The sequence below is a fragment of the Mesoplodon mirus genome (assembly GCF_964341445.2).
Source record: "Mesoplodon mirus genome assembly, chromosome: 7".
In the NCBI taxonomy this organism is placed as follows: domain Eukaryota; kingdom Metazoa; phylum Chordata; class Mammalia; order Artiodactyla; family Ziphiidae; genus Mesoplodon; species Mesoplodon mirus.
In genome coordinates this window covers 61,819,518-61,834,158 of record NC_138983.1, presented here as the reverse complement: position 1 = coordinate 61,834,158, position 14,641 = coordinate 61,819,518, and the positions used below count along the sequence as shown (strand labels likewise).

General features: G+C 44.1%; 1 protein-coding gene across 1 annotated transcript in view; it reads left to right on the top strand.

Moving 5' to 3' along the window:
- The first annotated feature begins 3,595 nt into the window (after nucleotides 1-3,595).
- The window catches only part of LOC309807771 (mitogen-activated protein kinase kinase kinase 15-like), a 52,205-nt gene continuing 41,159 nt past the window's right edge, over nucleotides 3,596-14,641 (top strand). The window contains exons 1-2 of the mRNA XM_082627696.1: nucleotides 3,596-3,720; nucleotides 5,734-5,840. Coding sequence (XP_082483822.1) covers nucleotides 5,746-5,840 — 95 coding nt within the window. The 5' untranslated portion in view covers nucleotides 3,596-3,720; nucleotides 5,734-5,745. The remainder of the gene's footprint in view (nucleotides 3,721-5,733; nucleotides 5,841-14,641) is intronic.

Here is a 14,641-nt window from a genome sequence, read left to right as displayed (position 1 = left end):
CTACTACCAATCAGCTGTTAAGGTTGTTAAAATGCGTCAGCAAAGTCATTCCAACCATAAGTCCTTGTGCTGTAAAAGTCGGCATGTACTTAGTCAAGCTGAAGCCATCCTGACCTTGGCGTGTCCTGTGACGTGTTCTTGGTAGATTTATGTCAGAGAAGGTGTGGAGTAGTGATTCAAGAGTTGACAGGTTTGGGTTTGGATCCTAGCTCAGGCGATTCTTCACAGTGTAGCCTTGGAACAGTTAGCTCACCTCTTTGAGCCTCAGTGCTCAAGAAACCAGTCCTTAAAACATCCCTGTTCTAAAACTTGAAGGCAGAAAAATTCTTCTTCTAAACCAAAGGATCCAGTTTTGGGGTTTTTTTCTTGCCTGCGGCCAATTTAAAGAATTTATTCCTGAAAGTTACGTCTCAAGAAGGATTTGTCCTTCCAAAACAAATGAAAATCCGAAGCACTGGCAGAACTGACTTAAAATGAGATGTAAGGGACCACACGTCCCTGTGGCTTGCATTGTGACTCCCCGAACTGTGGAGCGTTACTACTGTAGGGTTGGTGTGAGGTGCACACTTGTTAACAGTCTGTTCTCTTTTTCTATCCTGTCACCTCTTCTCTGGACACAGAGTTTCTGCTACAGATTGTAATGGGAAAAGAAGACTGGAAACCCAGACATATGTGACCACATGCCAACATAGAAAGCAAATGGGAGACCTTTTGCAGCACATCCCTGGAAAGCCTCTTTCAGTCCCCCCTTGCTAACTATTGTCTTATTGCACAGTGAACATTTTAGTGAAGCTCAGGGAGAGAACTCTCTCAGTATCATCTTTTCAGGTCTGACAAGCAAGTAGGCTAGCTTGAGTCTGCTAGATGAGCAAGGTCTTTGCAAGAAGTAGATTCAAGTTTGTTTCTCATTCACTTCATGTATGTTTCAGTAGGAAAACAACTCGTTTGATTTGGTTTAATTTCAGAGAACTTGAAATACCTGTTAGTTGATTCCACTCCTTGAACTACCGGATACCTGGCAAGGGTTAATGAGAGGGTAAATGGGGCTTATGGTTTAAAACATCTGTAACAGGGATGGCAGATAAATTTTCAGCTCAAGTACCAACTTTGATAGATTGATGAAGGCTACCCAGAGCCCTGTGTGGAAAAGGGGTTTGAAGCTATTTCTTTTTTTTTTTAATCTTTTAAAAAAATTATTTATTTATTTATTTTCGGCTGTATTGGGTCTTTGTTGCTGTGCACGGGCTTTCTCTTGTCATGGCGAGCGGGGGCTACTCTTCATTGCGGTGTGCGGGCTTCTCATTGCAGTGGCTTCTCTTGTTGTGGAGCACGGGTTCTAGGCACACAGGCTTCAGTAGTTGTGGTGCGTGGGCTCAGTAGTTGTGGCGGGCAGGCTTAGTTGCTCTGCGGCGTGTGGGATCTTCCAAGACCAGGGCTCGAACCCGTGTCCCCTGCATTGGCAGGTGGATTCTTAACCACTGCACCACCAGGGAAGTCCCTGAAGCCATTTCTAAGTCCACATTGATTAGCAACATCTTCCCTGGTTACCAGAAGCAGAAATGGCTGCATGTTTATTACATATATGATGTCTCCAAGCCATAATTAATTCAGTGTTTTGTTCATTTACTTACAAGTTACCATTCTTATTAGGTTTCTTAGTTTATTAAAACTATTTTTCAGGGGCTCCCCTGGTGGCGCAGTGGTTGAGAGTCCTCCTGCCGATGCAGGGGACATGGGTTCGTGCCCCGGTCCTGGAAGATCCCACATGCTGCGGAGCAGCTGGGCCCGTGAGCCATGGCCGCTGAGCCTGTGCGTCCGGAGCCTGTGCTCCACAACGGGAGAGGCCACAACGGTGAGAGGCCCGCGTACCACACACACACAAAAAAACCCAACTATTTTTCAGAATTACCCTTGAAAACAAGTCTAAACTAAAGTATAAATTTTTTACTTGTCAGGCTGAACTAATAATACTTTAATAGCTTTGATGCCTTTATAGTCCAGCAAATGGACAATGGCTGTCACCCAACTTAATGACTCATTTGATTAATCATAGAATTTTAAACATTAGTAGAATCTGCTAATTTGCTCATCATTGGGGTAATAAGCAATAGACAAACAAGGAAATAAAAATTAAAGCAATGCACTGATAATTTTATCAGAGCACTTTCTGTGGGACATCGCTTAATTCCTGAAATGTTCATTGAGATTTTATTATAAGCATTGGACCAGGCTGTGTACAGTAAACACTTTTTTTGACATAGTTTTATAACTATTAAAAGTGACATTTGTTATTCTTAGGTGTTGTTTTTCATTCTCTGAAGAGTTTACTTACTGAACCTATTCTTTTTAATAAACAGCCTAATTTTACTGCCTACAGTTAAAACATTTGAGCTGCTTAATGGGTTGACAGTATTACAGCTTGGCAATGCCCATTCTCCATAAAAAAAAAATTACTTGGAGCGTAGACAACATATTTAAGTCAATCTATGGTCATTGTAAGTTGGCCTCTGTATACCAAATTCGGTCATTTTTAAAGATTTTAAACCAAATACCAGATACTAGCATTGGTTCTTTGAGGGGCTATGGTGAGACATTCCAGTGTGGATTTAAACTGCTCGAAATGTCATACATCCCTATTATTATCTAGACGCCCACATGAAGGAAGTTTTATGTCTTATATTTGCTTACAGAAAAGCACTCTGGGGCTTCCCTGGTGGCGCAGTGGTTGAGAGTCCACCTGCCGATGCAGGGGACACGGGTTCGTGCCCCGGTCCGGGAGGATCCCACATGCCCCGGAGCGGCTGGGCCCGTGAGCCATGGCCGCTGAGCCTGTGCGTCCGGAGCCTGTGCTCCGCAACAGGAGAGGCCACAACAGTGAGAGGCCTGCATACCGCAAAAAAAAAAAAAAAAAAAAAAGAAAAGAAAAGCACTCTGGCTGTCAAAAATGACAAGGGGAGTATGGGGTAAAAGGCCGAGGTTGCCCGTAAGCGTCCAGGCACAGCTTCTTGGATTGCTCGTGGACACATCCAGGTTCTGGCTCTCGACCAGCTGCAGAAAGCTTTGTGATTACTAGCTTGGGACACCTGATAGATACATTTTAAAGAAGTTCTCATTTTACTCTGTTTCATGGCTTTGGAGTTTTGTTCAGCTTTGTGAAAATCTCTTAACCATGGGGGAAATTACTATTCAAATAAGGTACTTTCTTGTCGTCTTTGTGTTTGAAAATACCAGAGAGAGGGGGATGGGCTGGGGTGGGTAGCAAGTCCTGTGGGTCATCCAGATACATATGGGGTCAAGTTTGAAAATATTTTCAAGGTCATAATGAACTGATATTTCTTTGTTACTGTTTAGTGGTGAGTTTTTGCAGAATGTCACTCACAAATAGGACGTGTCTCCTGTTTGCTGATGCAGGGAGTCTGAGGTCTGGGCGAGGCCCCCATGTGTTAGCCTAAGTCCTGTCAACGAGAGCCAAGTTTGTTTGAGCTGCTAAGGGCAACACAGTCCTGGATGCACATGGATGCGACTGGAGGTTTTCTTGTTTTCCTCTCCAGTGCTTATTACAAAGAGACCTTGTTAAATGACATCCGGTGAGCCAGAGGGAAATACCAGGGTGATGCACTGACGAAGGAGCTGGCTCGCATCAAGCTCCGCACGGACAATACCGACGTTCTGACCTCAGACATCGTCATTAATTTACTGCTGTCCTGTCGTGATATCCAGGTATGAAATATGCTTGTCTGAGGCTATCACACTTCTTCCTTGATATGAGGAATTTCTCATATGAAGTACTCTTACACTAGGTGTACGGTTAGGTAACTGTTTTACAGACAAAATAGGGATGTGGCTAGGTCATAGGTCACTTCGCATATCTGTTGTGGTGGAAGTATTGAAGAAGGTTTTGTCATATCAGAAGGCCACTCCAGCAAAATCTCAGAAACAGTACTGCTTAATAAAAGGAATTAGAACTAAACAGTTTATATGCACTTAGTGTTAGGCGTTGTTCCAAGCCCTTTGCAAGTCCTAATTCACTTAATTCTCTTCATAAGCCTATGGGGTGTACACTTGGATTATCTCCATTTTACAAATGAGGAACATGAGGTTCAGAGAAGTTAAGTAACTTGCCTAAGGTCACACAGCAGTTGGCAAAGTCACGATTCAAACTGAGGCAACCGGCTCTGTCCTCTTTGCTGTTAACTCCTCTGCTACTTCCTTTAGGCCTTTGTCACTTCCTTCTTTGTTTACCACTATCTATTAGTGAAAGGGAGAGCAGGAGTAGCAGAGGCAAGTCCAGGACCCAGGGAATGCAGGGGTTTATTCTAAGACAAGTGACAGAGGCTTCTGGAGAGTTCTTGAGACAGGGTTTGTAGAATATGGTACCATGGAGGAAATCAGTCGTTTCCTCCCTCCAAGTTTAATGCTGTGGAGCCATTTCTAAGGATGTCTTGCCTTACTTTCCTTTGGAGGAACACAGGGCAATGTACATAACCTGCAGAATTCTACAAAACCATATTGGAGGTTGTTGGCCACGGGTCTTTAAATCTGAATGAGAGAGGCTTCCGTTTATGACCTGAACCAAGAACAGAGTCAACCACTTAAGGAACTCGTGCCCCTGGTGATAAACAGATGCATCTAATTGATTTTAATAGCAGGTGCTATTAGGAATTACGATGATTAAATTATGCCCCATGGAACAAGAGAACGGGAGTGACCTTTTTTTGAAGTTTTTCTTCTGTTGAGCTGCTGGCTTCCTTCTGCCCTTGCTTTCACACATCTCTCCTCTTTATAACCTTCCATTGGTGGGACTCTCGGGCTCAAGGGTGAGCCAGAAGCTTCTTGCAATACTCTGCCTTCCCTGTCCCTGGGTAGCAGCACTGAGGTGTAAAGCCACAAAACAGACCTGAGATTTCAGTGGGAGGTCCTCATCTGCTAACTGTGGCTGGCTGTCAGCGAGTTGGCCCGAAAGGATTGTAAGCGCTGCTGAAAGGGTAGCAGATGGCCCTGCTCGGAGGGGACACAGCTCAGACAAACACAGTAGCAATTTCTCCCTGGGTAATTATGCAGTTTAGAGCTATGCTTCTCAAGCGGGGGACATGTGGCAGTATCTGGAGACATACTTGGTTGTCACAGCTCGAGGAGGGAGGGGGAAGTGCTCCTGGCATCTAGTGGGTCAAGGCCACGGATGCCGCTTAACATCCCGCGATACACAGCACAGCCCCCACCGTAAAGAATGATCCAGCCCCTAAATGTCAGGAGTACCAAGGTTGAGAAATTCTGGTTTAGATGAATGTGATTGTTTCTGACAAAAAAGGAAGGATTGGCATGTTTCCCCCCCCTTTACGTGGCAAATAACTCTAAGATTTCCTACATGTTTATGTCCCGTTCATTTTAACCCACAGCCCTGCTGGTGTTAACTCTCCTACACTCAAAACGTGGTAGCTTCTCCTGGCTCCTGGGCTCATTTGTTTTGTTTTATCGTCTTTGAATCTAACTTCCTTTCCCTGGTCCTTTTGTGACCTCTGATAGCAGGGATTCTTCCTCTGTCTTCTCTCTCATCCACCTTGTTGTTTTTAATCTCATTGCTATTCTTTTAAGGGCTTTAACATCACTAAATGCTGCCTGTAGGGAAAGGCTTCTATTTAAATGCTGAGGCGGTCTCATGTTCGTAACTGTTCAAAAAAACCTGCAAAGAGCTGTGTTTCCTGTCTTTCTCACCTTGGGACCTCTTGCCAACAGGACTATGATGCAATGGTGAAGCTGGTAGAAACACTGGAAATGCTGCCGACGTGTGATTTGGCTGACCAGCATAACATTAAATTCCACTATGTGTTTGCACTGAATAGGTAAGAGTGATAATATGCGTATAGAGTTTTGAAACATGCCAGCTGTTAAATTGTTTCCTTCTTCCATTCAGCCCTCATTGAGGATGAGCCAGATCATGAGCTGAATGCTAAAGTTAAGAAAATGGACATGGCATGATCTTAAACTCCAGGGACTTTGTCTTTGGAACATATATTCTAGCTCCGAGATCACACATGTAACTAAATACTTACAGCTCAGAATTATAAATATATTAATGAATATCAAAGCATAGTAGAGGGAGGAAGGCACTTTGCTTTGGGGTTTTAAAGAAGCTTCTCTGGGTCTTTGGGGCTGGGTTTTTTTTTTTTCCCCAACATCTTTATTGGAGTATAATTGCACTACAGTGGTGTGTTAGCTTCTGCTGTATAACAAAGTGAAACAGCCATAGTTACACACATATCCCCATATCCCCTCCCTCTTGCGTCTCCCTCCCACCCTCCCTATCCCACCCCTCTAGGTGGTCACAAAGCACCGAGCTGATCTCCCTGTGCTATGCGGCTGCTTCCCACTAGCTATCTATTTTACATTTGGTAGTGTATATATGTACATGCCACTCTCTCACTTCGTCCCAGCTTCCCCTTCCCCTCCCCGTGTCCTCAGGTCCAGTCTCCACATCTGCGTCTTTATTCATGTCCTGCCCCTAGGTTCTTCAGAACCTTTTTTTTTTTAGATTTCATATATATGTGTTAGCATACGGTATTTGTTTTTCTCTTTTTGACTTACTTCACTCTGTATGACAGACTCTAGGTCCATCCACCTCACTACAAATAACTCAATTTCATTTCCTTTTATGGCTGAGTAATATTCCATTGTATATATGTGCCACATCTTCTTTATCCATTCATCTGTCGATGGACGCTTAGGTTGCTTCCATGTCCTGGCTATTGTAAATAGAGCTACAGTGAACATTGTGGTACATGACTCTTTGAATTATGGTTTTCTCAGGGTATATGCCCAGTAGTGGGATTGCTGGGTCGTATGGTAGTTCTATTTTTAGTTTTTTAAGGAACTTCCATACTGTTCTCCATAGTGGCTGTATCAGTTTACATCCCACCAACAGTGCAAGAGGGCTCCCTTTTCTCCACACCCTCTCCAGCATTTATTGTTTGTAGACTTTTTGATAATGGCCATTCTGACCCGTGTGAGGTGATACCTCATTGTAGTTTTGATTTGCATTTCTCAAATGATCAGTGATGTTGAACATCCTTTCATGTGTTTGTTGGCAATCTGTATATCTTCTCTGGAGAAATGTCTGTTTAGGTCTTCTGTCCATTTTGGGATTGGGTGGTTTGTTTTTTTGATATTGAGCTGCATGAGCTGCTTGTATATTTTGGAGGTTAATCCTTTGTCCATTGCTTCCTTTGCAGATATTTTCTCCCATTCTGAGGGTTGTCTTTTGGTCTTGTTTCTGGTTTCCTTTGCTGTGCAGAAAGCTTTGAAGTTTCATTAGGTCCCATTTGTTTATTTTTGTTTTTATTTCCATTTTTCTAGGAGTTGGGTCAAAAAGGATCTTGCTGTGTTTTATGTCATAGAGTGTTCTGCCTATATTTTCCTCTAAGGGTTTTATAGTGTCCAGTCTTACATTTAGGTCTTTAATCCGTTTTTTTTTTTTTTTTTTGTGGTACGCGGGCCTCTCACTGCTGTGGCCTCTCCCGTTGCAGAGCACAGGCTCCGGACGCACAGGCCCAGCGGCCATGGCTCACCGGCCCAGCCGTTCCGTGGCATGTGGGATCTTCCCGGACCGGGGCATGAACCCGCGTCCCCTGCATGGGCAGGCAGACTCTCAACCACTGCGCCACCAGGGAAGCCCCCTTTAATCCGTTTTGAGTTTATTTTTGTGGATGGTGTTAGTAAGTGTTCTAATTTCATTCTTTTATATGTAGCTGTCCAGTCTTCCCAACACCACTTATTTAAGAGGCTTTCTTTTCTCCATTGTATATTCTTGCCTCCTTTGTCAAAGATAAGGTGACCATATATGTGCGTGGGTTTATCTCTGGGCTTTCTATCCTCTTCCATTGATCTATATTTCTGTTTTTGTGCCAGCATCATACTGTCTTGATTACTGTAGCTTTGTAGTATAGTATATTCCTCCAGCTCCAGTTTTCCTTCTCAACATTGCTTTGGCTATTCGGGGTCTTTTGTGTTTCCATATAAATTGTGAAATTTTTTGTTCTAGTTCTGTGAAAAATGCCATTGGTAGTTTGATAGGGATTGCATTGAATCTGTAGATTGCTTTGGGTAGTAAAGTCATTTTCACAATGTTGGTAATTCCAATCCAAGAACATGGTATATCTCTCCATCTGTTTATATCATCTTTAATTTCTTTCATCATTGTCTTATAATTTTCTCCCTATAGGTCTTTTGTCTCCTTAGGTAGGTTTATTCCTAGGTATTTTATTTTTTGCAATGGTAAATGGGAGTGTTTCCTTAATTTCTGTTTCAGATTTTTCATCATTAGTGTATAGAATGCAAGAAATTTCTGTGCATTAATTTTTTTCCTGCTAGTCTACCAAATTCATTGATTAGCTCTAGTAGTTTTCTGGTAGCATCTTTAGGATTCTCTATGTATCATATCATGTCATCTGCAAAGAGTGACAGTTTTACTTCTTCTTTTCCGTTTTGGATTCCTTTCATTTCTTTTTCTTCTCTGATTGCTGTGGCCAAAACTTCCAAAACTATGTTGAATAAGAGTGGTGAGAGTGGGCAACCTTGTCTTGTTCCTGATCTTAGTGGAAATGGTTTCAGTTTTTCACCATTGAGAACGATGTTGGCTGTGGGTTTGTCATATATGGCCTTTATTATGTTGAAGTAAGTTCCCTCTATGCCTACTTTCTGGAGCGACTTATCATATGTGGGTGTTGAATTTTGTCAAAAGCTTTTTCTGCATCTATTGAGGTGATCATATGGTTTTTCTCCTCCAGTTTGTTAACATCGTTTATCACATTGATGGATTCGCATATATTGAAGAATCCTTGCATTCCTGGGATAAACCCCACTTGATCATGGTATATGATCCTTTTGATGCGCTGTTGGAATCTTGGTTGTAGGTTTTTCCCTTTCATCACTTTAAGAATGTTCTGCTACTCCCTTCTGGCTTTCAGAGTTTCTGCTGAAAGATCAGCTGTTAACATTATGGGGATTCCCTTGTATGTTATTTGTTGCTTTTCCCTTGCTGCTTTTTTTTTTTTTTTTTTTTTTTTTTTGCAGTATGCGGGCCTCTCACTGTTGTGGCCTCTCCCGTTGTGGAGCACAGGCTCCGGACACGCAGGCTCAGCAGCCATGGCTCACGGGCCCAGCCGCTCCACGGCACGTGGGATCCTCCCGGACTGGGGCACGAACCCGTGTCCCCTGCATCGGCAGGCGGACTCTCAACCACTGTGCCACCAGGGAAGCCCCTCCGTTGCTGCTTTTAATATTTTTTCTTTTTATTTAATTATTATTATTATTATTTAAAATTTATTTTTGGCTGCGTTGGGTCTTCATTGCTGCATGCAGCCTTTCTCTAGTTGCAGTGAGCGGGGGCTACACTTCGTTGCTGTGCGCAGGCTTCTGATTGTTGTGGCTTCTCTTGTTGTGGAGCGTGGGCTCTAGGCACGCGGGCTTCAGTAGTTGCAGCACACTGGCTCAGTAGTTGTGGCTCACGGGGTCTAGAGTACAGGCTCAGTAGTTGTGGCACATGGGGGTTAGTTGCTCCACAGCATGTGTGATCTTCCTGGACCAGTGCTTGAACCCGTGTCCCCTGCATTGGCAGGCAGATTCTTAACCACTACACCACCAGGGAAGTCCTACATTTAATTTTTGATAGTTGATTAATGTGTGTGTTGGCATGTTTCTCCTTGAATTTATCCTGTATGGGACTCTCTGTGCTTCCTGGACTTGATTGACTGTTTCCTTTCCCATATTAAGGAAGTTTTCAAGTATAATCTCTTCAAATATTTTCTCAGACCCTTTCTTTTCTTCTTCTGGGACCCCTATAATTCGAATGTTGGTGAGTTTCATGTTGTCCCAGAGGTCTCTGAGACTGTCCTCAATTCTTTTCATTCTTTTCTCTTTATTCTGCTCTGCAGTAGGTATTTCCACTATTTTATCTTCCAGGTCACATATCCGTTCTTCTGCCTTAGTTATTCTGCTATTGATCCCTTCTAGAGAATTTTTAATTTCATTTATTGTGGTGTTCATCATTGTTTGTTTGCTCTTTAGTTCTTCTAGGTTCTTGTTAAATGTTTCTTGGATTTTTTCCATTCTATTTCCAAGATTTTGGATCATCTTTACTGTCATTACTGTGAATTCTTTTTCAGGTAGACTACCTATTTCCTTTTCATTTGTTAGGTCTGGTGGGTTTTTACCTTGCTCCTTCATCTGCTGTGTATTTCTCTGTCTTCTCGTTCTGCGTAACTTACTGTGTTTGGGGTCTCCTTTTCGCAGGCTGCAGATTCGTAGTTCCCATTGTTTTTGGTGTCTGCCCCAGTGGGTAAGGTTGGTTCAGTGGGTTGTGTAAGCTTCCTGGTGGAGGGGACTGGTGCCTGTGTTCTGGTGGATGAGGTTGGATCTTGTCTTTCTGGTGGGCAGGACTACATCAGGTGGTGTGTTTTGGGGTGTCTGTGAACTTATTATGATTTTAGGCAGCCTCTCTGCTAATGGGTGGGGTTCTTTTCCTGTCTTGCTAGTTGTTTGGCATGGGGTGTCCAGCACTGGAGCTTGCTGGTCATTGAGTGGAGCTGGGTCTTAGCGTTGAGACGGAGATCTCTGAGAGAGCTCTTGCCAATTGATATTACACGGGGCCAGGAGGTCTCTGGTGGTCCAATGCCCTGAACCCGGCTCTCCCACCTCAGCGGCTCAGGCCTGACAGCCGGCTGAAGCACCAAGACCCTGTCAGCCACACGGCTGGAGAACATGGGCTATGAGTTGGGTGTCAGCCACTGCCCTGTTGTAGCTCTGTCTCAGCTTTCTCCAAAGGTCACCCAGATACATTGGGTTATTCCAGCGTTCCTCAGAACTTGCACATGCTGGTCTGGGATTTGTAGATGTCCTCCTGATACTCTTCACTGAAATACCTTGCATTCTTGGTGGTGAGAGATATGCTAATAGTGTTGGTTCTCTTCAGTTCGGAGACTGGGACAGTCTGAGCCTTCATGTGGCCACGTCAGGAGCAGCTGGCCAATGGTCCCAGTGTGATAACATGTCAGATTCCAAGAAGGCTTTCTGCAGTGCCCGAGCAGTAGTCCCAAGCATCTGCTCTGCTCAACTGCAGCACTCTGACCAGGGAACTCGTTGGGACCCTCAAACAATGATTTCTGCTGGCCCTAGAGCCTGACTTGCCCACCCAGGCAAGGAGCTGAGGAGAGCATCTCCCAGCCCCATCTCACCAGAGGAGCGGACACCTGGGTGGGGCTGGGTTTGGGTTTTTTAAAATTAATTAATTTATTTGGTTTTTAAAATTTTTGGCTGTGCTGGGTCTTCGTTGCTGTGCACGGGCTTTCTCTAGTTGCAGTGAACGGGGGCCACTCTTCATTGCGGTGGCTTCTCCTGTTGCAGAGCACAGGCTCTGGGCGCACGGGCTTCAGTAGTTGTGGCTTGTGGGCTCTAGGCGTACATGCTCAGTAGTTGTGGCTCACAGGCTTAGTTGCTCCGCAGCATGTGGGATCTTCCCGGGCCAGGGATCGAACCCGTGTCCCCTGCATAGGCAGGCGGACTCTTAACCACTGTGCCACCAGGGAAGCCCTGGGGCTGGGTTTTTATGATTTAGTAAAAAATTGCCTCATGGGCGGGATAGAGTGTGGGATGGGAGTGGTGAAAGGGCCATTCCACTTGGCCAGAAGTGTGAGCAGATAGTTCTTCATGTGCATTTTGCCTCTGGGAACATCCAGAACGTGAGATGTCGGTGAAGTAAATGTCTGCAGTGAGCAGAGTGTGGAGGGTGGGACCGTGTCGTGAAAGGACCTTGTGTACACAAATAAGGAGCTGAGAGTGTCTTGTAGGCTGGGTGGGTGGGGGCAGGTTTAACAACAGGATTAACGTTGTATGATGGGGAAAGAGGGTGCTGTCTTTATGTAGTAGTATAATCTGAACTTCAGAGCACAAATTACTGGGCTAGGTAGAGTATGTGAGACTTGGAAATTCCTGCCTGGAGACCATAAGCCTCAAAAGCTTATTGCTAGGGGTGTCAGCTGAGATGCTGTAGTAAAGAGCCCCCAAATGCAATGATTTAAATCAGATTGAAATTTCTCTTTTACATAGCAGTCTAGAGGTGAGTGGGCCAGGCTAGTGGCATAGTACTGCCCCAGGAGTTGTTCAGGGACCTAGCTTCTGACCATTTTGTAGCTCTTTCATTCCCAGGAGTGTTGTCCTCTTCTAGTTGAAGCTAGGTCACTGCTACTCTGTGTTCCAGCCTAATGAAAGGGGTAAAGAGTGGAAGCCCAGGGCAAGCAGTTTCCTTTAAAGCAAGTAGAATTTGCGCATGCCACTTCCACTGACATTCTATCGGTGAGAACATAGTCACATGATCCCTATCTAGCTGTAAGGGAAGCTGGGAAATGTAGTCGCTAGCTGGGTGGCCATGTGCCCATTCAAACTCGGCTACTGTGGATTTGGAGGATAGCTAGGAGTCTGACACATCCAATTTCACAAAATCCGAGTTGCCTAAATGTCTTAGTGCTACAGTCACTCTTCCTCCCCATTAAGATACAGGAAGAGGGGTGGCATTAGGTGAACATGGTGAGAACCACGCCCAAATGCACTTCCCACTGGGCCTGTCCTCTGCTGGGGCCAGGAATTGGTCATGTTTGAATCACATGGCAAAAAACTCTGGGAGGATATTCAAACATGGCTTGAGAACCAAAGAGTTCTGACATCTTCTTATCAACCTTCCACGGCCAACATCTTCCTCAGGGAATGAATATAGTGAGGGTCGATGGTAACCCGAGTTAGAGGACTTTTGGGTCTGATTTCTCAGAGGCTTTTCTTTGATTCAGCAGCTGGGTTAAGCTGTAGATTGTGGACCTGCCACTGACAACACCTGCCCGACAGCAGCAACACGGAAACCCATGGCTTCAGGATTCTTGTAATGCATATGAGGCTACATCTTTCTTTTATATTAAAGTATGTAAAATGCACAGGCAGTGAAATGTGTAGATCTTTATACAAATTGATGAGTTTTAATAGATACACACATGTAAACAACACCCCTATCAAAATATACAACATTTCCACCCCCCCCCAGAAAGTACCTTTGTGCCCCTTTGCAGGTAGTCCCCACCCCTCCATAGGCTGCCATTATTCATATATTGTAACCTCTGTCTCCATAGATGAGTTTTTCCTGTCCTTCAACTTCGTATAAATGGAATCACACAGTACGTACTCTTTTGTGTCTGGCTTCCTTCACTCAGCATTGTGTTTGTGAGATTCGTCCATGCTGTTGGATGTGTCACTAGTTCATTCTTTCTCCTCGCTGTGGAATATTTCGTTGTGTGGATATGCCACAAGTGATTTATCCATTTTACTGCTGATAGACCTGTAGGTTGTTTTCCAGTTTGGGGATACTAAGAACAGTCCTGCTGTGAGCATTCTTGTGCATGATTTTTGCACACATATGGACACATTTCTGTTGGGTACATAGCACGTGCTTGTGTCCTGCTGTACTAGATACCGGCAAATAGTGGTAGTCGGGATTTGGATTCCTTTTGGCAGAGGGGCTTCATGGTCTCTATGAAAATGTGCCTTATCTCTCCCCAGCAGTCTTTAAACTCAGCATCCCAAGGCGGGGAACATTGGGAAGGGCATCTTCCTTAAGCCTGAAAAAAAAAGTTTTGTACCTCTCTTCCCTCAGAGTAGTGGGTTCTGCTTTTATTTATACTTAAATTATACTTGATCGATCCTTGACTGAACAAGGATTAATGACTTATCACTGGTGAAGTTTCTGGAAGAATGCCTGGCACACTTTAAGTGCTATTTTTAAAAATGGTTCATTAAATTAAAACTAAGAGGGCCTTTTAAAGTGCTCACCACCAAGTCTTTTCCCTGACCAAGCAGAGGTAATGGTTGTCAAGCAGAATGAAATAATCTGATTACCATCCACTCAAAGTAATGAAAGAATAAAACATGTTTTGAAATGGAAAATCAGTATCTAAGAGAACCGGGTGTGGCAGGATGAAGTGATTCCTGGAGGATATATGTTTCCCATTTGGAAGCAGAATGGCTGGGATTGCTTGCCAGACAGCCACCTTTCTGATGACAGGTCTTTTCCTTCTAGTCTGATGGCTCCCTATTAGACAGTGGTTCTCTCCACTGCCAGGAGAACAGTCACCACAAATATGTATATTGAAGCTGGCCTCCTTAGTGCCAGGAACCTCATTTTCTCCAACCAACGAGGGATTTTCTGTAGAATTGCAATATTTGCTTCATTTATACATGCAATCTGATCCTGAATTTCACATCTTTGCTTTAGGTATAATTTGGCCAGCTGTCAGCAGAGTCACAGTAGGATTTCACATTAGGTCCAGTTTTGAGAAAGTTTATGGAGGTACCGTGTTTCTGTAAAGGGGAATATAGTGATGGGCAAATAATGAATTTTCCTGCATTACAGTTGACCATTAACTCTTAGGAAGTGGAACAAATGACGGCCATCAGTGTTACTAAAAGTTGACAGGAATGAATGATTTGACCCTTCGTGTATTAGGCAAGGGCTCCCTGTATTAGGAAAGCTGCCTTGAGTCGGCATCTTTGCCCGATAGCTTCCCTTTCACTGCCTTAGAAGGCCATTCAAAGCTACTTCAAGTTTCCACTG